This window comes from Heterocephalus glaber, unplaced genomic scaffold (genome assembly GCF_053883595.1).
Source record: "Heterocephalus glaber isolate CG9 unplaced genomic scaffold, H.glaber_assembly_v1.0 deba00001608, whole genome shotgun sequence".
Classification (NCBI taxonomy): domain Eukaryota; kingdom Metazoa; phylum Chordata; class Mammalia; order Rodentia; family Bathyergidae; genus Heterocephalus; species Heterocephalus glaber.
Genome location: NW_028258379.1, coordinates 33,732,334 through 33,758,915, shown reverse-complemented (window position 1 = coordinate 33,758,915; position 26,582 = coordinate 33,732,334). Strand labels below are relative to the sequence as shown.

General features: G+C 51.0%; 1 protein-coding gene and 1 pseudogene across 5 annotated transcripts in view; one reads left to right on the top strand and one right to left on the bottom strand.

Annotated features, from left to right (window-relative positions):
* Positions 1 to 26,582, bottom strand: part of Clmn (calmin) — a 91,097-nt gene that overhangs the window by 29,161 nt on the left and 35,354 nt on the right. For 2 of the 5 annotated variants that reach the window (XM_013066653.3, XM_004837009.4), the window contains exons 2-3: positions 5,837 to 5,898; positions 2,185 to 2,280 (exon numbers count right to left, since the gene is read on the bottom strand). In XM_013066653.3, the coding sequence (XP_012922107.2) occupies positions 2,185 to 2,280; positions 5,837 to 5,898 (158 nt within the window). Of the gene's footprint in view, positions 1 to 2,184; positions 2,281 to 4,932; positions 5,120 to 5,836; positions 5,899 to 6,935; positions 7,315 to 26,582 lie in introns of those variants that run through there. The other 3 variants (XM_087195524.1, XM_087195522.1, XM_087195523.1) reach the window with 3 other exon arrangements.
* LOC147822821 (U4 spliceosomal RNA) lies at positions 19,572 to 19,703 on the top strand (annotated as a pseudogene).

Below are 26,582 nucleotides of genomic sequence, written 5' to 3'. Positions count from 1 at the left end.
GCCCCTTCGGAATGCCCCAGGGTGCCGCAGGCCTCGAGGTCCTTCTGCTTCATCTCTTTCACATCAATTTCTGGACAGAGTTAGAGGCTCATGGCTAAAACCCACTTGGCCTCCAACCAAACCCGTGCACGTGCAGCTCAGTGCGTGCGCCTGTGACATCAGGAGCCCTTGGAGGTCTGCCTTATTTACAGTACCTGGGACTTAACTCTCTGCCTTAGGGCATGGGGGAGGGACCCAAATGGGTTACCAAGGGACAAATTTGTCCCATTTCTTACTCCAGCCCAGCTCCTGGCTTGTTAGACGCCATTCTCCAGAGACCTGCTCTCCTTGCTGGCCTGATGCTTTTGTTAGTGCTTCGAGCATTCCCTATCCTCATCCCGGCTCAGCTCCTAAATCATCTGGGCCCTCTCCTGCGGCAGCAGATGTTTCGGGTTCTGGCCAAGGGCTCTGTGGACAGTTATCTCAGGTCGAGGGGGTAGGGGCTGAGGAAGTGAAGCTTCTGACAATGTCAGCTCTACACACACACTCGAGCCCCTGGAGTAAACTCCCCCTGCAGGGAAGTCCGTCAGGCTCCTCTGGGAAGGGCTGGGCTGGCAGGGAAGTGGAGGCCTGTTCTTGGCTGGGCTCCCAGCATATGCTCACCAAGAGCACGTAGGCTGCCACCCTAGTGCTCTGGCAACAAAGCAGGGACCCTGAGTTGCTGGGCACAAAACAAGGGAATGGGTCATACTTTTTTCAGGAAGCTTTTTGGGGACCAAACTGCTAGCTCTTTCTGACCTGCTAAGAAACCCAGTGCTATTCTACTGAGCCAATGGTTTCACCCTTCGCTAGAATTCCTCACCCAATTTATGCAGCTCCTTCCTGGGGTAGCTAACAGCTATGGCAGGAAGGGTGAGAGGAGCGATCAGATCAGAGCTGGCTACACCAGATCTGAGAACAGAAGTGGGGCTCTCGAGGTTCAACGGCTGAAAACAGGTCAGAAGAGGCCATGGCTGAGCTACCGCCTGGCGATGGTGGGAGCTGTACTGCACCGGTACAGGCATGATGGGTCACTGAGCCCAAACCACACCCTCAGTCTAGAGTAGGATTCTCAACCTCGACACCACTGGCATTTGGGGTGGGACCATTTTGTCCCCTCAGGGAATGTGTGGCCATGTGTGGGACATTCACACCGAAGGGAGCTAATAGCAGTTCGTGGTCCTGCAATGCACAGGACAATTCCCCACAGCAAAGAACTATCTGACCCAAAATGTCAACAGTGCCACCACAGACTCTGAGGAGAAAAGGACCAATCTGCATGTAGCAGACATATGCATCACTGTGAGGTTTGGCTCACATCCAAAGTGGAGCAAATGTCAACACCAGCTGGTGTAATTCAACTTCATTGAAACCTAAAGGAACATTCCAGAAGCCAACTACTGACAAGCTGGTCTCAGGTCAGATAACAGAATCTGGTTGCAGAGAGTCCTTTGTCTTTAGTCTTTCTGATCCTTAGCTATCATTACAGTTAATATAATGATAGGCTAGCTAAACTTTTAATTTTCTAGTTTCAATTTTTACCCGTCACAGGCACACCAAAGACATTGGGCATTTGTTTTCTTACTCACCAAAATATATTTGCTTTTTAAGAAGATACTGCTTAGTTACGTGTTTCTATCACACTGAGTCACTGATAAAGGAGTGTCACCCTTCAGTGGTTCTCGTGACAGGATCATGTCTGTGTGTGTGAGTGTACATATATGTCTACTCTTATGGTATTGGTCTTAAATGGTCCCTGAGGCCCATAGGCTACAGGCCTGGTTGCCAGCCTATGGGAGGATTAGGAGGTAGCAGAACCCTCAGGAGGTGGAGCCTATGAGAAGGAAGTGACGTCACTGGGGTGTGACCCTGAAGGGTATATTGGGGACCTGACCTCTCCTCTCTCTCTCATTTTACTTCCTGGCCCCATGAGGTGAGCAGTGACATTGCTACATGCTGTCTGCATGATGATCTGACTTGTCACAGCCCAAAGGCCCAGGGCCCAGCAGCCATGGACTGCAATGTCTGCAAGTAGGAGTCAAAATAAACCTTTCTTCCTTGAGTTGTCTATCTCAGGTATTTTGTCAGAGACAGAAAGCTAAGCCACCTGCAGCAGTGATTTCCTTTGCATTTTATTTCTTCCCAATCCTGCTGTGATATACATACCAGATTCCGCCCGGACAGGACTTCTAACAAAGCCATGAGGATTTTGCCATCTTGTATATCAACGAAGAGGTCTGTAACTTCTAGAGGTGGATCACACTGTGGAAGAGGAGGAAAGAAAGGAGCTGACAAGTGCCCTGTGTAATCCCCCAAACTGTCAGAGATTTGCTTTCAGTGAAAGAGGAAACTTCCAGGCATCCCCTCAGGGGAGGCAGGAAGCCCATCTTCCGGATGTGACAAGTGGCAGCAGGGACATGGACGCTTGGCAGGAGAGTTGTGCAAAAGATTCAGCCACAGGGGGATAACTGAGTAAGTGACCTTGAGATTTCAGACCCCAAGACTAGATCACATCCAAGTTTTTGCTGAAGGATAGAAAGAAATGGTATATCCTGATAGCCTTCCACAGGATAAAATAACTCCATTAGGGCTCACAGGAAATTATCTAGTGTGAGTCCTTCACTTCAGATTTGGGGAAACTGAGTCTCAAAGAAGCTGGGTGATGGCTCCAGCACTTGGTCAGGTAGCTTTTTGGAAGAGTGCCACCTCCTGTATCAGGCCACACTGGCTGACCACGGTTGCACCCAGATCCTCAGTTCGATGGTGTGGCTGGGAGACAGTTACACTCTGGCCTTTGGGCACTGGCGGGCTTCCTCCCCACCAACCCACCCCAGGCTCTGCAGACCATACCTGCCTGATCATCACTCCCCTCACGCAGCATGGTTGGGGCTCAACTGAACCCTGGAGAGCAGGACCCAGACATTGCACTCTTCATGAACTCCCATGCTGAGCAAAGTCCCCCTCTACTTTTTGGATCTGGGGCTTTGGCTGGCTTAGAGCAGCTGGTCTGGATGCTCTATCTGCTCCTGGGGCAGTGGAAGACTGGGCATTCACACAGAAGACAGGACTGATGGGGTGCAGTGTCCCTGGGGCTGTGCAGCCCTAACCACCCAGAGACCCAGGGAGGAGGAAAATCTTGGAAACATAGTGCCCTGGCATCCAGCTGCCTTTTCCTCTGGGAAAGCCTCCTTCTGTCCCAGGGAAGCCTCGGTGGGCCTGTGTTTTATTTTTTATTAAGGAAGGTGGCGTTTCCTTACACTTTATACGAGTCCCTGTGCCCCCAGTTAGTCAAAATACAGGGCGATTATACCCACAGGTGCACAGAAAAGGGCTTTGCTTCAAGGGCAGCAATGTCTTTGAACCAAAAGACAAACTATTTTCTTTGCAAACTCCTGCAGCTCCTGGGGCACATTCCACCCCAGCGAACAGCACAGCGGCATAGGCATCGGGTTACCAGGCTCTTACGGAAATGTTATTCCCGTTAATGCGAGGCAGAAAATGAGAGACCCTGACAAAATACCCCTGATAAATGGACTAACAAAATTTCCCGTTACCACCCCGACCGTGGCCGGCCTGGCTCTGGACTCAGACCTGAAGTATGGTTTTCATTGGCCATTCCTGCAGGAGCTACACGGCTTCCACAGGGCCTGGCCAGGGGCCATCTCACTGGACGCGGCGGGAGCGGGGGAGGGATTGAAACCGCTCCAGCCAAAACACTCTGGCTGAGCGTTCAGGGGATCGGTATGGCTCGAGCAACAGCTCCCCCAGGGCTTTCTGCATGATCGAACTCCTTCAGTAAATTAGGGAATTTTTCCAGAAGCCCAGAGACTCAGTAAATATTCCTGACAGCCTTCAAATTGCAGTTAAGCCCAATTCACCAAGGAGTTCCTGGGTTTCCTTCCCATGAAAGGCTGTTCTTGAAAGTTTCAGGCTTGGAAACATGGCTGTTAATTTGGCCCTGTTTATTACGCAGCAGCTCCAGGTGTTATCTGATTTATCTTTGGAGCTGGCGCTGCCCACCTGCCCTGGGAAAGGGGCAGCAGTTTGGCAAGGAGAAAACCCTTGCAATGATAAATGCTAACCGAGGTTCACTTTGGGTGGTGAGTGAGTGTGGGGGATTTGCTATATGACCCTCTGTTCTTTTCTGTATTTATTTTTTTAATTAAAAAAAGAAAGAAAGAAATGCTTCACAGCTCTACTTGATTTCCCCAGTAGGAATTTCCAACCACCCTGACATACATCAGGCATTAATTTAAGACTTCAGTGAACTTGAGTTTAGGGACTGGATTCCCCCCTCCTCTTTTTCCCCCCCAAAATAACACTTCACTTTATGAGCAAAGTCAAAAATGTACCAATAGTCAAACCAACTGGTAAATGATTGACAATGCTTCACGCACTGTGAGTACTTTTGTTCATCTGAAGAGGTCAACACACTGGTGGGTTACGAAACAGCGTCATGCTAACCCATTCTGCAGGGGGCACAGTGGGCAGAGGGTCAGGTGCCTGCTTGGGAAATACACCAGCCTGAGGGTGAACTGTGTGAATCAGAATTTCGGTCAAGAGCTCCTCTTCCAAAAATCCCATTTATTTTCTCTGCTTTCTAATGATTGCAATGATTTCCTCTAAGAGCAGCCAATAGTAACTCTTAACATTTTAAAAGGAGAACAGAGGGACCGGGGATTTAGCTCAGTGATTCTGGCGCCTGCCTAGAAAGCACAAGGTCCAGAGTTTGATCCCCGGTACCAAAGAAAGGAGAACAGAAACATACGGGAAACCCCTAAAGTGAGGTGTAACCAGCTTCTACAAGGAGTGAGATGCTGGCTGGTGTAGCTGGAGGTGCTCAAGGAGGAAGAAGAGGCAAAGGTGGTGAAATGAATCCTGATAAAGCAGCTTTCTCACAAAGAGAAAATCCACCTCTTGTCCTACAGCCCAGGTACTTCCGAGTCCTCACAGCCCTGGGGCCCAGCCTTCCCAGGGAGGAGGGTTTCAGTTTCTGCTGCTGCACTCCGTCCTCCCTCTCGGAGCTGCTTCTCCTCTCCGCTCGGCACTGCTCTGCTCTCCTCTGCAGCTGCTCCTTTTGTATGGTGTGTGCAAGAGCAGCCTGTAGACAAAATGCAACTCAAAACGGCACAGCCACAAAACACAGCAAGTAAACAAACGGGAAGAGAGGAGCCGATGAGTTAAATGCACAGGGGCAATTCGGACCATCTGGGATGGAAGGAGCCCTGGCAGGTACTATTACCATCAACAGCGGTGTTACTCGATGGACGGGGATCTGGTTTGGCCGAGAGACGTTCAGAGCTCTCGTGTAAAGCAGTCCAGTGGCACAGGTGCCTCTTAACAGAGCCTGCTAGGGACTCCAGGATGTGCCGGGACTGGTTTGGGGTGCAGAGTGACCATCTTTCATCTATGAAGTGTGGGGCTGTTCAGCATCAATGTCTTCCGCTATCTGCTTGTGCGTCCCTGCCTAAAGAAAGAAGCTCCCCTTCCTCAACTTTGCTGATGACCGCAGGAGGGCAGAGAGCAGTGTACTACATGGGAGCAGCAGTAAGGTGTACAGAAATGCTAAACTGACGATGCCAACAAAAACCAGAGAGCCACCTGTAGTCCCAGCACTCAGGAGGCTGAGGCAGGAGGATCACTGTGAGTTTGAGCCAGCCTGAGCCACACAGTGAGTTCAGCCTGAACTACACAGTGAAATCTTTTCTCAAAAAACCAAAAACCAAAACAAAACAGCCACCTCCTCCACACTATCCTAGGAGCTCTAGACTCAGTTACAGACACGTATCACTTAACTCATCCCCAAATCATCACTTACCTTTTCAAGATGTAGATTTATCCATCGAGTAAAAGTCCTCTTCTGAACATTTTCCCTCTCAACTGAAAACAAAGAAATGTCGTTAGCTGTTAGCTGATGTTGTATACATAAAATCCCGTCCTCTGACACCTGCCTCCCAAGCGCAAGGTCCCGAGTTCAATCCCCAGTACAAAAAAAACAAAAAACAAAAAACAAAAAAATCCAGCCCTCCCTTTCCCAGGGAGATGCTGTGTAGATGTCAGACAGAGCCCTGGGGGTTCTGGGTGAGAACACAGAGCCCTTCCCAGAAGGGGGCAGGCCAGGCCTCCTGCAGCACCCTGAACCCATTTCCTAGCAGAGGCCCAGAGCTCCTGCATAACCTACGGGTGTGTGAGCATGAACACACGTGCGCGTGCGCGCACACACACAGGGAGCGTTCAGGCAGCAGGGCTCAGTAGCTGCCTAGTGGTTAAGAAAGGTCTCAGGACCTGGGCAGGCTCCCCTGAGTGGGGAGGCAGGCTGGGATGAGGCCAAGGATTGGGAATTATGGTGGCGCTCTCAGAGGAGCCGCGCGTGGTAGAGCGAATCTGACACCTCAGGCCAGCCTCCCACACTGTCCCATCTGCATGCTGAGCATGGGGACCCCACACACCAGGCACAGCACAGTCCCCGGCACAATGGCTATTTTATCCCTCCTGGGTAGCTAATCTTGTAGAGCCATGTAAGTCTTTGCATCTTCCAGGAAGGGAGAGTTCTACAGGCACCTGCTGTGGAGCCATGGTGACATAATTAATAAACCAGGACATAATGGGGGGACATAGTAAACCAAGATCCCTTTGTCCAGGGGCCAGCGTTGCCCAAAAGGGCTCCTTAGCCAAGAGCTTTCACTGTGCAGGGCCCCTGCCATCCACCAACTCCATTTGAGGCTATTTCTTTTGTTTTTAATTTCTTTTTTTATTAGAACATGCTTGAGATACATAGTGAATACACTCATTGCGGGGGAGTTGGTACATGTACATATAGGGCCTTAATCTTTTTTCCTTTCATTTCCCCACTGCATCCCTGGAGCCCATTCTGCTCTGCAAGAGGCTGTTTGTGTCTATGAATCTGTAAACCTTACCACAGCCCTGCCAAGCGGAAACTCTTACTCTACAGGCGAGCAAAACGGCTGAGAGGACACAGGCGGCTGCAGGGAGGTGGAGCTGGGCCACCCTCAGGTCTGGGCTCCCACATCCGCAGGCGCCCTGGAAATGGAAGGCCTGGGTTTGAACACCAGCTCTCCTGATCACGGCCAAGGTGTCTGTGGCAGGCAGGAATACTTGCGCGTTTAGCAAGAGGCAGGAGCACTCGCTGTGTGGCCGGAGCCAAGCTCGGCCTTGCCCATGCATTACTGAAGGTGATCTACACTGTGACCCGAGGCAGACACAGCGACGGGTAACCCTCAGCCAACTGAGGCCCCGGGAGATGTCATACTGGCCCGAGGTTGTGCACTCGGCAGGGCAGGGTTATCATCTGTATTGTTCAGATGAAGAAAGTGCGGAGAGAAGAGCGATACGCAGCCAAGCAGGGACGCTGGCTGCATAGCTTCTACCCCTCCCCTCCGAGCACGCTGCCTGGAGCTGTCTCAAGGCCCTCGGGGACCTGGACCTCCTCCCTGCACAGGTCACGGTGCCCAGGGCCTCGAGCTGCCACACCTCTCAGGAAGCTTCCCTGAAATGCCTGAGTCAGAGGACTCCCAAATCAATGCCGTCTGGATTTTAACATTCGGGAAGAACATATCACAGAGGCCCGAAGCCATTTCACACTTCTTTAGCAATAAGAGAGTGAGAGCCAATTTATCTCCTGCAGGGGAAAAAAGCTACAGTTTTCCATAACTAGAGTGCTTTCTCTTCTTGGCCTGCGTAAATCACATTTTAATATTATGCCTTTCAATCTTTTTAACTGAAAAGTCGGCAGACAGTAATTGTGCACGTAACTGCTGTTCTCTCATTTTTCTCCTTTTCTGAAAGGGAAGGTCACTCACTGGCAAGTAGATGTAAGAGTTAAAGATCTAATTTCAGTAAACTGCCTCGTGGGGAGCAAGGGGAGAGAGGAACGGCGAGAAGGTGGCAGGGCTGGGAGGTAGCAGGAGGGCCGTGTGCCGACCCACGAGTCACAGGCTCAGACTTCCGGAAGCCTGGTCCCCACCTGAGATCTTCCCATCTCTGCAGTGATGGATCTACCTCATTCTCGCTGGCAACTGCGGTGTCTTCCAGGGTCTGGGGTCACCACCCCCACTTGGTGGATGCAAAGGCTGTGTGTGACTTTTCACCGTTACAAGTGACACGGCAGCAGCCACCCTCCCGCGAGCACCCTGGCCCTTGGCTCTCTGTGCAGAAAACATGAATGCATTTCTTACCCTTCACAGCTCAGAGTGGAACTGCTGGGTCTTAGTGGTAGGCACATTTAAAATTTTAATAGCTACTTCCAAACTGCCCTCCCCAAAGGCTGCCCCAGTTTATACTTGCACCCCCACCCGTCTTTAAGCAAGTTTATGGGGACTGTAAAGTATTTACACACACATTCAAACACGTAGGCTGGTTTCTCCATCTGGCCTCAGAGACAGCAAAGTATACACCCTGCAACAGAAGTGCATTTAGTAAAAGCCTGTGAGAACCTGGTCAGACTGCTGCCTTAACTGCACTCAAGGGTGTGAATGTGGAGGGGCATGTCTGATGGTCTACACACACCTGACCCACCCAAGCATTCATCCACCCATCACCCACCCATTCTTCTGTCCACGCCCTTGTCCACCCATCTGTTTATCCATCTATCCATCCGTCCGTTTATCCATCCATCCATCCATCCCTCCAGCTAATATTTATGCAGTGACTATTATATGCTGGGAACTATGCCAGGCTCTGTAGGCAAAATCAGTAATGAAGAATTAAGCATTCATGGAATCTGCACTCCAAGAATTCACAGCCAAGCAGGAGAGAGAACACATAGATGCTGCAGGGCACACACGCAAGGAGAAATGGACTGGAAGTGCCGAAGGTGCTGCGGACAGGAGGAGGGGCCTGCGGCACTTCCAGGGCCCTAAGAGGATCCACAGGAGATGGAGGCATTGGGGGTCCAGAACGCAGAGACCGTGTGTTCGAACCTGCCGTGACTCAGCACCAGCCTCTGGCTGGCTTCACTTCTAGCCCAGCCAACACCGCTGGGCAAACCCACCCACACATCAGCCCCGATGCATAGGTGATGACTGGGGGCTCTCTGGGGGCCATGAGAGCAAATCACACACAGCAGAGCAGGCTCAGACTGCAACTACAAAGACTCAATTTCCAGACCTAAAAAGGGACGCATCGCTCAGTGTGCCGGAGAGAGGCACCATGAGAGCCCCAGGCTGCCCTGGAACATCCACATCCCGCTCACGCTGCAACCTTGGGCAAGCTCACGCCTTCCAAAGTACCTTTGCCTCGGTTTCCCCAACAGAATGAGGACAGCCATGCCTCTCTCACAGCAAAGTTACAGAGATTCCCCGAGATCGTCCCCAAAAGCATCCTCAGCAGCTGCTCCCCCAGCCGGGTTCCTGGCCCCCAGGGTCACACAGTGCACCTGGGTCACGGGGCGGCGTCTGGTGTCTGGACACAGAGGGCCACAGCTCTGGCGTGGCCTTCTCTGTTTTAGAATACCCGCCCCCACCCTGCAGACGGTCCTCCTCTGGCCTGCCAAGACTCCATAAACTTTATATAGTTTCCATAAATCCAACGGCCCCTTTTTTCCCATCACGTTGTAAAGGTGTAGGAAACCCTTTCTCTGGATGGGTCTGGCCTTCTCGGGGAGTATTTGCGAGGCCAGGGTGGGTTTACTGGGCAGCAATAGATTAATAACCATGTTGTAAAATCACCATCCTGGCTCTGCCTGGCCAGCCACGGTGTCAGAGAGCTGGTGGGGCACAGAGGGGGAGCACACCAGGCCCAGGGTCCAGGGACAGGGGCTGAAAGGAGGGAGGCCTGCTTTCTGGCTTGACGCCACCCGGCCAGACTCCCAGGTGCCACTTCAGCTCTGGCTTCGCCAAGAAGAGAGCATTTGAAAATAGGAAGTGGGCTATTTCTCCCTCTGCAAGCCCCCAAGGGCGGGCTCAGGCGGGGGAGTATGGAGAGGCAGGCACCGGCTCTGGGAGTTGAAGTTGATTCATGTATACTTGTGGCCTTTTGTCTGTATGTCCACATTTCTCCAAACCTACTTCCTGTACAGTATTTCTTCTGTAATAGTTCTGTTCTTCCCTGCCTTGCACAAAGCTGTAGTATTGTACCTGCTTATTAGAAATTACATGCACATTATAATAAATTATAATACTACAGGAAAGCACAGAGGGAACGAGCGTCTCTTGAAATGTCATCACAATTCAGGAACACATGTGTACACAACTGACACCTGTAGGTTCTCACACACAAGATTTCAATGTGATCAGGACTGATTCTATTTCTAAAGTGTGGCCCACTGATCACTAACATCAAGAATGTCTGGGGTGACAATTAAAATGCTACTTCCTGGGCTCCACCCCAGACATGCAACTCAAACTCTCTGAAACAGAGGCCTGGGAAACTGCATTTACCCAGCATGGTGGTCAATGATGGCATAGCCTGAATACCATCTTGGCAGGAGGGGGAAATTTGCTGTTTCTGGGTGACCTTTGGGCAGGGCAGAGACACAGATGCGGCATGTCAGCCTGGGGTGGAGAAAGACAGGCTGTCTGGAGCCAGACCTGGCCCCACCATGGCCCATAAAATGGGGAGAGGTGCTCAGGTTTAATCAATGACAGATCAGATGGGGAACGTTTCGGGGCACCAGGTAAGAAAGTCATTTCCTGTCCTTTGTCCACAAGGCTCTTCCGGATGATGGGTACCTTCCAGAGTGGCTTCGGTCACTGAATTCCCAGGCTGGGCGGATCTGATTCTCCCGAGAGGCGTTTGGCTGAGGAGGCCTAGCCTGGACTGGCCAGTTTGGGCCATTGATTCCAGCCTCAGAGACGCTGCTGTGTGGGAAGTGAAGAGGAGACAAGGGGAACGGGACCGGCTGCGGCCTCATCTCCAGCTGCTCACTCCCCTTAGCACCCGGTAAGGGTGCAGGATTTGGCTGAGGGGGTGAGGGGTCAGGCAGGGTTAGTGGAGACCCCAGCACAGTTCTCAGACCTGCCACCAGGCCAGAGTGGTGGGTATGAGCTGCAGCGCCACTTGGGGGACAGAAAGGCTGCTTTTGCTCTGCCCCCAACACTGCTACAGGAAAGGAGGGACAGGAACCAGGGAGCCTGCTTTCTCAACCAGTGCTGTGAAGGCTGAAAGAAGTGGGCGGGGGGCGGGGGGCCACCAGCAGATACCACCACTTCCTGTGCAAAAGCTTTGGCTTTCGTAAGCCTGCCACAGGTGCATAAAGCCGGCCTAGGGCTGCCCCATTTCACAGGTAAGGAGCCTGAGGCCGGGGCGCTTAAGTACCATGGCCACCCGAAGAACACCAGGATTCACACTCCGGCTGCCTGGGCTCAGGCAGATGGTCCCCTGTATCACCTGTGGCCCCTCTAGTTGCGCTGTCACACGTCCCCTGGGGGCACCTCCAGGAGGCGCTCCAGCTCCTGGCTCCCTCTCCCATTCTCAATGCCAGGACACTCGCTACAGCTTGGGATTCCCCAGGACCAGGGACCTGCTGGCTCTCAGCCAGGGTGACTGCCACCGAGGACCATGTGACAATATCTGGAGACGGATTTAGATGGTCACGACTTGCTGACAGCTCTCGGGTATAGGCCAAGGATGTGCCTCAGCATTCTACGGAGATGCGACAGACAAGGTACAGGTAAGAAGAAAGGAGACAGGCAAAGCTGTAACTGTACAACTGTACTTTCAAGAAAACCACGGCTTCAAGACACAATCAAAATTATCCAAGGTTATATTGCTTTTCTTCCTTCCAGGAAACTCACTACAAAAAAATTTTTTTTCCCAAGTGTCTTAAAGATACAAAAAGCCTGTACTGGGCCTCTGCCTGTCACCTGTAACTGAGCCCACATTTTTAATTCCCAAATTACAGATTCTCAAACCCCAGAACTCCATTCTCAAGGAAGCAGCACAAAGTGGGCTGCAGATCCCTAACTTCACACACGCAAACCCAAATCATCTGCATTCTAGCCCAGTCCACAGTGGGTAACCTAACGACAGTAGGAACACACACCCTCGATGTCTTGAGGACATCAGGAAACACACAAATGCTTCCAGCCCCAGGCCATAAAGTGCCTCTCTCAAGGGCCCGAACTCTGTCCTGAGTGTGTACAACCTTAACTCTAATAAACCTTTCTCTGCCTCTCCCTGGCAGTCCTGAAATGCTTTTCTGTAATAAGAAGAGCCTGCTCCATGGATGGGGCGGGTGAGGTCCTCATCTTCTCACTGGGGAGATCTCAGACTCCACCCTAAAGGCTCAGGACAATCTTTCATAACCCAGAATTGTCTGACCCAGAATGGCCCCAGGGCTGAGGGTGAAGAACTTCCAGGGGACTCAGGGGATGACCTCACACTGCAAAGTCATCCCCCAGTTTGGACAGCCTCCGATGGGACACAAAGAAGTTTCAGTGGACTGGAGGGCTCTGCCAACAATCCTGAGTGGCCTGAGATGAGACTAGTTTGCTCTCAGGGCCTCAGTTTCCTCATCTGTACAAGGAGGTACACAGACCTCCTTTATGGAGTTGGGAGGATTGAATTTTCAGAGCTGGCCTTACCAAGCCACCTTGGGGTTTAGCGTGCCACAGAGAACGGGTGCTGGTCACGGTTATTCTTCAGGGCATCAGGCAGTAGGGAGGGTGCTCAGGCAGGTGACAGAGAAAGAGGGAAAAGGACAGTTATGGGGCCTGCAAGGGGCAAAGCATTCAAAGACCTTAGCTGAGGCTGGGCACGTGCCATGGGCTTCATAAATGTCACAGTTGCTAATCCTGTTCATTTTCGACAAATCACTCAACTTTCCTGAGCCAGACTGTGTTTTCTGTAAAACGAAGACAAGGTTTCCCTCCTTGGGCTGCAGAGCAATGCTGAAGCCTGTGTGCTGGGGGCATAGAAGGTGCTCAGTGTGACAGCTAAGCTCAGTTGTCTTCTTGTTGGCTCCAGAGCTGCCCAGGAGATTAGGAAAGCACACTTCTGGGTGTGTCTGAGTGGGCCACAGAGGTGGGACCTTGGAGTCTTTGTCTGGTCCCTGGCCTCTTCTCTGCCCGTCCCCCTGCCCTGCTTCCTGGCCACCATGAGGTGAGCAGCTATGCTCCACCATGCCCTTCCTTCCACCATGCTGTTCCTGCTTTGGAGCCAGGTGACCATGGACTGGAGTACCTGAATCTGGGAGCCAAACAAACCCTCTCCTCCTTCAGTTGTGGTGTTGAGTATTTCATCTAACAACTGGTGAGCTGACAAATGCACTCAGTAAACAGACTCATTCACTCCTATAGCTTGCAGCATGTCATAAACACACAGTTGGGTCCTATCGTTGACCGGCCTTTAGCCATCCTCATGAGCCAAACCTCTTTATAGGGTGACGCGGTAGCTGCAGAGTTTGCTCCTCAAAGCTGGTCAGAGCTTGGGTGGCAGGGAAGGTGAATGCCATCTGGACCCCCGGTGTGTGTGTGGTGGTGGGGGTCACTAAGCCGGGACTGGGATAGCAAAGTCATCGGGCAGCGAGGGAGTGGCTGCCCTTTTAGAGGGTCATCGGAGGACAAAGAAGGTGGGGTGTGAGGAGGCTTTGTTCTTTTCAGCCTTCACTCCTGTTTTGGGCTGGTGAGACCACGATGAGCATCTGCCTCTATGCTCGGGTGTTGCTTCCACAAGGCACGGCACTGCAGAGAGCCACGTTGGCACGGGGGGCAGCAGAGTCCCGCTGGTGACAGTCACTAGAGGCTCTTCTGATGCCCCCTGGTCCAGGGATCTCTTGCCTAAGTGCCTCCAGGTAGTTGGGCCTCTACAGCTGCAGCCTCTGCAGCCTTGGACTCAACCAGATCAAAACATTTGGGAAAAAAAATTGCACGTGCTGAATCCATACAGACTTTCATTTCTTATCTGAACAATGCAGTATGACAACAATTTCCATTAAGTATTGGCCGTTATAAGTCATCTAGAAATGGCAGTGTACACAGGAAGTTGTGTGGGTTCTACACAAATTCTACACCATTTCACACAAGGGGCCTGGCACCCATTCCCGGGACACCGAGCAGTGACTGCATGGGTGACCTCCCGAGACACCTACTTGTACTTTCCCACTCTGTTCTGAGCTGACTTTCTCCACTGTCCAGGAACCTCATTCTCCTTCCTGGCCTAACATCTTCCTTTTCCTTTGAGGCTCAGACCCCCCTCCCGCTGAGCGTCCTGTCCGGCTCGCTCCAGCTGCTTGGGCTGACTGCCTTCTCCCATCCCACAGACAGTGCGTAAGATGCCAGCTCCCGAGGTCCCCTGCACTTCAGGAAGAGGCCCTTGCCCTACTCTTGGTGCAGCCGGGCCCACTCATCCAGCGGCTTCGCTCCTCTCCCCATCTTTCAACACCTCCCAGAAACACAACTTCATTCCATGGCCCCATGCTGGTCCACTTGAGAAATAAAACTCAGAAACAAATTAAATGGCAATTTCTTTTTAAAAAGGAGAGGGGCCAGGCTTCAGCAATACCAGGCCAAGGTCCTTCGGTTCCGACTCCTGGGGGCTACTTCCCCCCACAGCTCTGGTGGTATTAATGTCAAGGCCTCCATGTGGTTTTCACCAGCTGCGATTTTGCATTTAATTTCCTTTGTTTTTCCTCCCCAAATGTTTGCTCTGACCCAGGTCCCTTTTATCGAGACTTTGGTAATAAAATGCAAAACCCTCCTTGGGACCACAGGCCGAGCAGCATGGAACCATGACAGATAAGGGTGTGCAACAGCGGTGGGCTAGCCCTGGGAGAGTCCCTGGCACCCTCGCTCAGGCTCCTCTGCCACCTTCTCTGTCCCTTTCGGAGACTAGGGCTGTGCCCATGGGCATCGAGGCAAAGAGTGAATATTTTAGCCAGCATAAATTGGTGGTCTCCCCAGTACAGAGACTCAAATAAAACTGCCAAGCTCATTCAATCTGGGGACTCAGATCCAATTCTCTCACAGGTCCCAGAGGCCACCAATTAACATACCATGTCCTGCCCCACTGCGCCCCCTCAGCTGCTCCAAAACACATAACCCAGGGCTCTAAAGAGCTAGTCCCAATTACACACCAAATTAAGTTTTAAGCCATACTAGTTTTGCCTGAGAGTGATTCTGTCTAACCTCAGTGCTAAACCTCAGCCCACCTTGATTTATGACAGATGACGCCAGCCAGCCATAAAAACCTAAGCTGAGGAATAGGGATTTTAACATGGGTCCAAATGGCAGACCAAGGCAACAGGCTCAAACCAGCCAGCCTGCCCTGAGTGGCCAGCTATGACCGAGACAGAGATTTAGGCGGTCCTGTAGAAATTGCTCATGTGCTCATCCCGCTAGTGGACAGTGATGACTACACTCCACCATAAACAATAAGACCTGGACCTTGTCCTCCTGGGATCCCTTTGCCAGGTCTGAAAAGAAAGGATGGATGGAGGAAAGGATATATATATATAAAAAAAAAAAGAAATGGAAGGAGGACAGAAGGGAGGGAGGGAGGGAAGGAAGAAAGGAAAGGAGATAAGAAGAGTATTCACATTTTATGAGGGCTCAGTTTTTGGCCTCCGACACAAGGATCCTGGGGGGACTAAACTCTATGCTGAGAACCTCAATTTTTTGCTTGTTCGTTTGTTTTTTGGGAAAGGGTCTTGCTATGCAGTTCAGGCCAACCTTGAACTCAGTATGTAGCCCAGGCTGGCCTCAAAACTCATGATGGTTCTTCTACTTCAGCCTCCCAACTGTTGGGATTACAGGCATGTGCCACCATGCCCTATGAGAAGAACAAATTGTGATGATTTTTTTCTCATGCCAATGTTTTTATGAATGTCCTCTGGCTTCTGAGGACAAATGCTACTTCTATAATAATCTTTTCCAAACCATATTCTGCATAACACTAGTTCTAAAATGCCTCTCAAAAAAAAAAGAGCCTAGTAAGTTTGGTACTTATGGGATACTCTGTCCCCTCTCATGAACGTTTATCATCAGTATATTTAAGGGCCTGATAAGTCCTGTAATAAAGAAATTGATTTAACTTCATGTGAACTAAGTTCATTTGAAGCCAAAGCCCTTTTCTGTTTAAAACAAACCACAGCATCCTTATAGAATCTTGCCTTGAAAATAGAGATGTTCATTTATCAGGGAGATGTCTCACAGATGATAAATTAGAAAACTATACTTTCTGTGGCAGAGCCTAACTACTATGTGTCTGTCAGATTCTATTTCCTTTTCTTCCTAGGCATGTGGCCATATGACATTTCCCAGCCTCCCTTGTGGCTGGGTGAAGTCACATGACTGAGTTCTGGCCAATGGAATGGAGGCACGCCACTTCCTGACGTGGCTCTGTACAGAGCTCCCACACCATCTTCCTGGAGGTGATTCCAAGAGCCAGAGCAGGGCAGAACCACAGAGGGAAGGAGTCTGGAATCCTAAGTCTCTCCTGGACAAGGGTCACCAGTACAGCTGCCCAAGGAGGAGTGCCACCATTGGACTGTTGAGTGAGAAGGGAGTTTTCACTGAGGTCAGAGACCTCTGGGCTTGCTGTGGCAGCAGATCTCACCAAGGCTACAACCTGTCCTGGGTGAGAATTGAGCCCTTGGGTAAAGAGGAGAGGGGTGAGGGAGGGAGGGAGTGGTGTTTACGAAGCCTGTTAATCCTTGCAACAACCTAGGCAGGCCAGCTATGATGCTTCCTGTGCCGACAGGGGACACTGAGTCTCAGAGCAGGAAGCCATGCTCCAGCAGGTGGCGGTCTAGGCTCAGCACAAGAGACACCATGCTGGGCTGCTTGAACCCTTCCAAGCAGGCATCTCAGGACAGGCCTTCCTCAGGAAGCTGTTCTGCTTCGACCGGGTAGGCTGCCGAAGGCAGATCTGGTGGGCTGCCCCTTGTGAACAGAGCCTGACAGACCCAATTCTCTGGGCCTCCTGCACTCAGCTATTTTGACAAGAAATCAAACACACATAACCTTGCATGACAACAGCCTTGATTTGCATTTTTAAGCACAGCTGTCTTTAAAAAGCCCACAGCCAGGCTAGGGATTTAGCTCAGTGGTTCCACTGCCTGCCTGCAAGCTCAAGGTCCCAAGTTCAATCCCTGGTACCAAAAAAAAAAAAAAAAAGCCCACAGGCATCCTTCACCCTTCCAGTTTCAGGGTTTTTATGTGCACAAGAAGTCCTACAGGAAGGGACCAATTGTCCCTGCCTCCCAGGACTGAGGGACAGTGCTAAGGCTGGGGAAGTCCTAGGCAAACCAAGATGTGTCTGTAATCACTAACTGTGTCCAGAAGAGCAGGCCCCAGGGAGACAGCAAGAAGGGATCCACACGGGAGACAGACAGCGGAAGACAAGGTGCTTACTGTTTGCTTCCAAAGAAAGTGGTGACAGGAACCCTAAAAGGAATTCCCATTTGCAGTTTCTCCCTGCCAGCAAAAGTGGCACCAGTGTGAATTAAACTCCTGGGCAGGAGAGGCGCAGACTGCCACCTGTGACAGAGAAAGGCAAGAGGAGTGACACTCTCCGGCAGCTGGAGGTGTCATGGAAACTTCTTCTTAGAACAAGAGACACCAGGCTGCCTAACCCGAGCCAGGGCACAGAGCTGTGCCAATTCGACAACTAAGCAGGGCTCACGCACCCTAGCTCTTTTCTGGAATGAGGTCCCTTCCCTCTTTGTATTCCAGGGACAGACACTAGCTCTCAGTTCTTCCAGTGCTGCCAACGTGCATGACAACGCCAGGCGGAACTCACAGGCCTGAGCCCTGGGGCCTGGATGGTGATGCTCAAGGATCACTGTGGGGCCCCATCTGCACTGCACTGGCCCAAGGGGGCTTCTGAACCTCATCCCTGGCTGGGCAGATCACTATGGCTACATCAGTGTGTCAATCCAAGATCAAGGGCCCTCACTGGCCTCACCATGGAGGGTCCTCTCCCCAGCCAGTATCCCAGCTCAGGCATGAAGAAGACAAGACTAGCTCCATGAGGAGTGCCACGTGCACACAGTAGCCACATGCAGCGCCTGCCTTGGCACTGCGCCCTTGGGGAGAGAAGAAGCACCCTCCATGGGGCACCACTGTGCGTGGAACAATCTGCCTAACTCCAGACTCTAGCTAGCTGCCCTAGGATGCTAAAGCTGCCATGTATTTCAGGCTCACTGTGCCCCACCCAGGGCAGATGGCATCCTTTGCTCCAACCCAGCACCCTAGGAGACAGGTGTTATCGTTGCACTCATCCATGTGGGCAGTACAGGGCACTCCAGAGGCAGATGTGTCAATCACTGGATCCAGGCTGGGCCCTGAGATGCTTCCTCTGGAATTCAGAAGGGGACTGATTCTGGCCTCCATCTGGCTGGTCCCTTGCACAGAGGGGGCAGTGTGAAGGCCATTTGCTGCCACTTGAGTTGGAAGCAAAAAGACTGGATGAGAAAGTAAAAGAGACAGAGACACAGAGACGAGGGGTGGGGAGGGAGAGAGGCAGAGGCATGCACAGGAGACCCTGCCTACTCCACCCCAGTCCCCACAGCCAACCCAGCTTTCTAGCTGAATTTTGCTCTCATGGCTTTCATTGGTTAAAACTAAAAGCAATCTTGCAAATTTCTCCAACAAGCAAACTGTAAGTAAACAGAGAGGAAGGGAAATAGGCTCAGAGCCACACAGCAATGTACAGCTCTTATTTGGTTTTTTTGTGTTGTTTTGTTTTTTCTTTTGTTTCTGTTTTTCTGGCACTGGGGATCAAACTCAGGACCTTGCGTTTGTGAGGTAGGTGTGGCACCGCTGAGCTAAATCCCCAGCCCTTGCATGGGTTATTTAGATGCTGAGTCAAACTGTTTCAAAAACAATAAAATAATTGAATCCTGAAAGTATGAAAGTATAACTAAAATCAATACCTAGAAACATAGAAAATGCCGAAATATAAAAAATGCTAAGAATTGAGGAATTTAGATTAACCAATGACTGTTTTAAAACAACACCAGAGTCCTTGACCCAAGTGTTTCTGATCCCCATTTTACAGCTGTGCTGTAAGGAAGGAAGTCAGCGGCCTAGTAAGTGACAACCCCAGCTGGGCCCCGAAGCTCAGGTCCTTAACCATTACGTGGCTCAGCCTGCTGACCTCACCCTGCCTGGGACACCAGAGCTCAGGCACAGCTCGGCTTGCAGACCTCCCCATAAACCTGGACGAAAACCATTAGCAGAACTATTTATTCTAAGGCTTTCCCTGCCCTCTGCTGTGCTGCAGGCCACCTCACGGGTCCCTCCACAGGTGGATGCATGCTTTCAGAGACCAGGTTATTCACAACTTTGAACATTTTAGTCCGTTTTTGCCCACAACTTCTGCAAGAAAAGAAATCTGTCTTCCAGTCCAAAAGACACTTGTTTTTCATTTTTATTTATTTATTTATTTTGGTACCGGGGATCGAACTCGGGACCTTGCACTTGAGAGGCAAGCGACAGAACCACCGAGCTAGATCCCCAGCCCCAGACTTGCTTTTTTTGTTTTTCCTTCCTTACATTCTTTTATTAGTACATTTTAGGTAGACAATACATTTACATTTATCATCGGGTACTTGTACCAGTACATCCCACACTTGCTTATTAAAAGCTTGCCTAAGCTTTACGCAGTGGCAGTATCGTAGCCAATGAGGTTTATCCGAGGCGCGATTATTGCTAATTGAAAAGCTTGCCTGCATATTTCATTGACTGTGCATATATTTGATAGAAACATTAAATTTTATCACAAAAAAGTTGCTATGCACTGTGCATGCTATAATGTTTTTTTGTTCTCAATACCATCCATGGGAAAATGTTTCCATATTAATATGTGACAAAGGAATCGTCTCTATAAAATTAAAATGCCTACAACAGAAAAAAGTTGGAAAATACAACAGAAAGAAAAAAGCCACATGGATTAAATTATAGTAAGACAACTTATTCCTTTCCATCCTTCCTTTTGCGTGCTTTTGTTTTTGCTTGCTTTCCTGACATATTTTGACCATGCTGCACATGCAATGCAGTACTCCGTGTAGTGGGCTCCACTGGTTCCCGTCCTGAAAGGCAGATGTAGCGGCTGTCAGCAGTTACCTCCCTGCTTCTCCACTGCTGCGCTTGGCTCTGCTGGGACTTGTCTTTGAGGTCAAAGTACAAGAAAGTGCTCCCTGGCTTTCTGGCTCAGATCAGGACACAAGACTAAGGCACCAGACACAGCCCCTCTTAGAGGGAACACCGGCACAGTCTCTTCTGAAGGACAGAGTGAGACTTCTGTGCTTTCCTGCCCTAGCAGGGAGGTGGGTCAGATACGAGTACAGGAATGTTGGTAGGGTGCTGGGCAGCTAATGGGGTGGACTGTGGCACACTACTGGTTGCCTCCTCAATATCTACTTCTCCCTAATAAATCCCAATTTGGGGTCAGCGATCTTCCTAGTGTAAACATGAACATTCCCCAGCCTCCTTTGCAGTTAAGGGTAGACAAGGGCCAATGAGGCAGAAACAGAAATGAAAGGGTAGGGCTTCCCATAGTGCTCTTTACAAGGGTGCAGAGAACGCTGGTGTGTGTCTCAGCTCCTTTAACCCTCTGCCTTCCTCAAATGGAGTTGTGAGGCTGGAAAACACAGCAGCTGCTGCTGAGGATGAGGACTAAAGAGAAGGCGCTGGTTCCTCCATGGGCCTACTGGGCTCCAGAAATGGAGCCTGCCAACTTGGGCCTTCTATTTTATGCTGGTTACTTAGAGCTGAACACAGTCCTAACTAACACAACAGACACCCTCTTGTTACTAAAGACCCATCATTTGTGACAACGAACAGAACATTAACCTACCTTATCCCTATTGCTGTATATTTAGTCTAGGTTTAATTGTTTCTCTAGTAACAAGTATTTTTATACATAAACACCCAGGGGCCCTTGCATTTCTGCAGCACTTTACAATCTGCAAAATTCTTTCACCTGCACTCACTCAGGAAGCCAGAGGAAAGACTCAAGACAGGATGGCTCAGCAGGCCAAATGTGGGCACCAGGCTGCCTGTCCAGTCTTCTCTCCTTTATGTCCTCCATAACATCTCAGTTCTGTCACAAAGCCATGCAACTTCAGTAAATACTGGCTTCAGGGTTGAAAGGCAGAAACAACTGCATATCCTGGAGAGCCTGGAGTGTCCTCCAGGTTCTAAGCCTCTGCAGATTAAATGCATTGGAGGTCACCCTGTTAAACCAGGAAGCCTGTCTCTAACCTTGGGGTGCAAAGAATGAATGAATGCAGGAGATTAAGGCAAACAAAGAGCTCGTAAATATGGATATTGCTTGGGGTCTGGAGAAATGTGGAGGGATTGACAAAAATCTCAGGATGTTGAGCCCAGTGTTTGTGTGTGGAGGGTGAGCAGGAGCGGGTGGAATGCATCGCACCCATAAAGGTGGCAATGACCCAGAGATCTTGAAAAGGCATTAGGAGGGGGCTGGTCCTTAATGACAGAACAGGAAATCTGTTCCAGGGACCATGGGGAGCAGACGTCACCTCCTCTAACCTCGAGATTTCCTGAGTGCACTTGTTATTTCCCATGGGATGAGGCTCATGCATTTGGCGTCTGCACTTGATGATCTCATATGTGTATGGGAGGAGTGAAAGCCAAAGATCATCTTCGCAGTTCTTCCACGGTGACGGTGAAACTCCTGTCTGCCATCTTGCATTTTGAAAGGCTCTGCATTTGATATTTGTTTTGTGTACGGGGTCAAATTGTTCTGGCTGTGAAGTGGATCCCATATTCTCACCAGCCAACCAGTATTACTACAGCCAATAAAACCAGAGTTGTAGTAGAAGGGACTTGTCTCCTAGCCAACAGGTATTTGCGCTCTTTAAAACACGTTTCCCTGCTTGTCCGATTCTGAGTGTCTTCAATTTTAGAAGCAGAACTCATTTACTGTAGAATGGGGAGGACCTGGCATCCAATCCCAGAGGTCATCTAGGACTCTTAGGGGTGAAAACTAGGAACTTGTATTTATTAAGATCTGTGCGCTGTGCTGGGTACTTGTAAGATGGGTATTATCTCTATTTCACAGAGGAGGAAACTGAGGCTCACAGAGACAGGAAACTGGGTGCTCATGACCACACAGGGAAAAGGAGATACTTTCAAGTGTTGTAGCACATCAGCTGTCCCCAGAGAAGCAGAGTCGCACAGGTCTGTCAATGTCCCTGTCCCTCCCCACTGTGCAGTCATGTCTTTCCTAAGGAGCCACCAGGACCTTTGGGGATCTGGCCGTCTTCTGAGGTACATTCCTTCCCTTCAGCTCATTCTCACAGCTGCAGGCCCGGGTTCTAAATGCAGGTTTCGGGCCAGACCCAGGCCTTTGCCATTTTCAAGCCAAGAGGAATTTTCTGCCCTGAGCCCCTGCAGAGGAGGATTAGCGATGCAAAGCCTGACTTGATTGAAAAATAACTTCCCTCCAGGCTGCGCTCTGGCTTTGCGCCTCTTTCTCCAGCCCTCCCTGATTCTCGCCCCAGGACCTGAGTCTTCAGGGTGGTCCTTCCTTCTCCAAGGGGCCGGATATTACCAAAGGCACACCAGGGTGCTGAGCAGCCATCTGAAGGAGGGCAGCACTAATTAATGTTTTGAAAACTTGAAAACCGAAGCAGCCCAGGGTGAGGAAGGGGTCAGGTGCAGGCGTTCTGTATGGAGTCTGGTGATCTGGCCAGCACCGCAGGCTAGCTCCCTGATGGTGGGCGAGCCTGCAAAGTAGGGACAATGACAATCCACAGCATCATGGGGGCCACGAGGATGAAACGAGAGCGAGTGTGGACAGTGTTAGAAGTGGCGCTCAGCAGCATACGGGAGTGGACAACCCCAGCCCCTCACCTGACAGTCCCCTGCCCAGTCGTCAAAGCAAGGAAGTTGGACTGGCTATGGAGGGGTCCAGGCTTTGCCCCTGGCTTCCAGGAGGCAATCTGTGCCGTGCCTGGTAAGAGATGTCTCTGACCACTCAATCTCAGTGGGGGGCTGGCCGCACCTGACAGTCTTGGGGCTGGCCAGACCAGAAGGACCAACCACGTGACCCAGGGAAGAGGCCTTGAATCTTGGGGGACTATATGGGACCTGAGACAGAGCGCAGCCACATGGACCATCAATGGATCAGTAATGCTCAGTAATGAAGCCCCAGTGGAACCCGAGAGCTTCCTGCGTCAGTGGTGCAGCGAGGTGAAGCGTCCAGATTCCATGGGGAAGTGACAGCGGAAGTGTTCTCCTCCAGATCCTGCCCATTTCTGCCCTAGGTATCTCTTGCTCTGGCTGATCTCAATTGTAGCTTTTCCCTGTGATGGGCTCTGAGTGTCAGAGCTTTTAGCACTTCTAGGAGCTCTCTAAATTACTGAACACAAGGGTGATTCTAGGAACCCGGTGAGCTTGCTGTTGGTGTCAGATGAGGCTGGTCTGTGTGGAGATTGTGCCTCAGCCTGGGCAGCCAGCTGACTCTGGACAGATCGCCGATACAAAGCCTTCCACACTCCATGCCCACGGTGACCCCACCCACGCAAACTGCAAAGACAAGGAGATAGGGGAAGGGACTTTACGCCTGCACAAAGTGAGTGCTTTCCAGGCAGGACCTCAGGGATGCCTCAGTTTACCACATAATGCTTACCTCTCCAGGTTCTGACCTGCCCTGAATGGCCGAAAGGAAGCAAGAACACAGGATTCAACTCCAAGGCCCAGACACTTTGAGGAGAGTCTTCATTACTTCCTGGGTGCTGAGGTCAGCTTGGGATGAGAAAGTTCCTTCTGGAAGGAGCTCTTTTGCACACAGGAAAGGCCATTTTATATATTTTAGTCATCACAATTCCAAATGTGGATCAAGGCTCACTGATGTGCAGAAGATCTAGGATGATCTCACTTAACACTGCCTGTCACACTGTAAGAATGTGCTAGAAGCAGGGCTAGTGCCAGACGCCTATAATCTCAACACTCTGGGAAGCTGAGGCAGGAGGATCACAAGTTCCACCCCATCTTGGGCAAAGTAGTGAGATCCTGTCTCAAAATTTTTAAAAAGGAGCTGGGGCAGTAGCTCCGTGCAAAGTTCTTGGGTTCAAACCTCTCTCCCCAAAAAGAATGTTTTGGGATGCTCATTATCACACCTTTCAGGGGCCAGGGATTTAGCTCAGTGGTTTCGGTGCCTACTGTGCAAGCGCAAGGACCCGAGTTCAATCCCCAGTACCAAAAAAAAACACAAACAAAAAAACAAAAAACAAAAAACACAGCTTTCAGACCCAGGCCCCACTGGCAGGATACAAATAAATGCCCCCCAGAGAAGCCTGGGAATCTGCATGTAGGTATCTCGCTGCCAGCTGAGTCTCACACAGGGTGGACTTGAAACCTGCTGTTGGGATGGACAAGGTCAGGGCAGGACCTCTGCCCGGCAGCCTCAGGCCCTGACCTGTGTCCCCACCCATGCGGCAGAGGCAACAATCACAGATGTGCTTTCCAGAGAGCAGCATGAGGATGACATGCATGGACAGCCACAACACCATGGCCTTGGGGCCATGGGCACCCAGAGACTGGAGACACACGGCACTTAGTACCCGCAGGAGCAGCTGGCTGTGCCACAGCCCTGCTGCTCAGAAACACAAGGGTTCTAGTGACATCGATGTATCAGGGAATGATTTAAGCATGACACATGCTTGGCATTTGCTGATGCACAATTTTGTCTACACAAAACATTAGATGTGTACAGAAAGCCACCCTGCTGCCTGGGGCTTAATGGTGCTGTATGGGTGCACGTGCGTGTGCACTCCCACACACACACACACACATACACACACACACTCAAGCCCCCACCAGCTACTTGGCGTCCACTGTGCTATTCTGAGACACACCCATCCACATGTAACTTCACAGCTTTGAGCTGACCTGTGTCCCGCAGACAGATCTAGATGCCAAGTCCCACTGGGCTAACTGGGGTCACAGAGGAGCAAACATGGACATGCAGAAACACCAGGTGCACACTGGATGGCCACATAAAGAGACAGCAAGAGGGTGGCCATCCCCAGGCCACAGAGAGGGGCCTTGGAGGAAACCAGCCCCGCTGCACCTTGATCCCAGACTCCAGTCTGCGGAAGGTCACGTGAGACAATTCCTTTCTGTTGCTTAGGCCCCAGAGCTCTGCTCGACTGGCCTCTCAAACTCATCCTCCTCCGGCAGCTTTGCCATCAGTCTCCTCCTCCTGCCTCTCTGGACTGCAGCCACATCCCTTTCCAGGCCCACCCACGTCTGCAAGCAGGCTTTCTGCTCTGCCCAAGGTTGAGTGCCCTATTACTGCAGTGCTTCTCTGTATCTGAACTGCTTAACAGGCGTACAGGGTGGTATTTTTACATGAGGTCCTCTCTCTCTCTTTTAATTGTGTTGCTGATAACATTTTTGAGCGCTATGCCCCAGCTCTATTTCTCTTATTTCTTTAATCTTAATTATTTGAATCCCATCCAGCAGCCATATTCTTGCATCATTTTACAAATGCAGAAACAGAGGCACAGCGAGGCTAAGGAACTTGCCTGCAGTCCAATAGCTGGAAGGCAGGCCTGTAACTCAAGCTGTGTTCCCAACCACCAGGGCACAGGATGGTTACAGGGTGGCTATAGGGAAATGACACCCACACATTTTCCTCCCCCAGGGCACCCTCTGGCGGTTGCCGGGTCCCTTCCCTGCCACCCACTCCCAGCATCACTGGGAACCCCATTCTACTCTCAAAGGAGCAAAGTGACCAGGCTTCATGAAACCTCACAGGATGGACTCTCCTTGTCTTGTCGGTGACAATGAGTCTTTGTGGGGGAAATGGCAAGCAGCGGGCCTGTGACTCAATGTACAACTGCAGTGGTTAACCCTCAGCAACACTCAGCACCTCTGTGAACCCCCTGGGGCACACTGTACCCCTCCTAGTGAAGCCCTACCCACTCCCAGCCCGGGACCGGGGTCACCATGCTGGCTGAGGACCCCTCACCACTGCTCTGCATGTGCACTCACTAGAGCTGTGCAAGACATAGAAACCACTTGGAAGCAAACCAGGTGGCTCCTGGCCTCAGGTCACTTAATGTATTCATCTGGGAGGCAAGCTGAATAACGACACACAGGACACACAGCAGTCACATGGCCTGGCCCACACCTTGCAGGGAAGCAGATATGGGGACACTGGGGACAATGGGAAGGGTGCACTGCGCAACACTGGAGACTCAGGGCGTCTGCAGATGGCGGGCAGCAGTGGGTGTCCACAGTGGGGGAGAATCCTCCCGTGACTGCATTCTTCATGGTGAGAGTGGCAGGAAGTGGCTGACAATGACAGGTATGTCCTGGGCCTCCTTCAGCCAAAGCTCCCTGGGACAGGGGTGAAGGGTAAGGTTCAGGAATAGCTGGGGAAGGAAGGGCACTCAGTGAGACAGCCTTGAAGGCCACCCCGCAGGTTCCTTTGCACCAACTACAAAATGAGGCCATTAATCATACTTGTATTAGTCAGCTTTCCTCTTGCTGGGACTTGACATCCACAACTTAAAGGAAGAGAGCTTTAATCTGGCTCACGGTTTCAGGGGATTTAGTCCATAGTCGACTGGCTCCAAAGCAGGAATGTCATGGCGGAAACTAATCCCCCAGGGGCTCTCAAGCCAA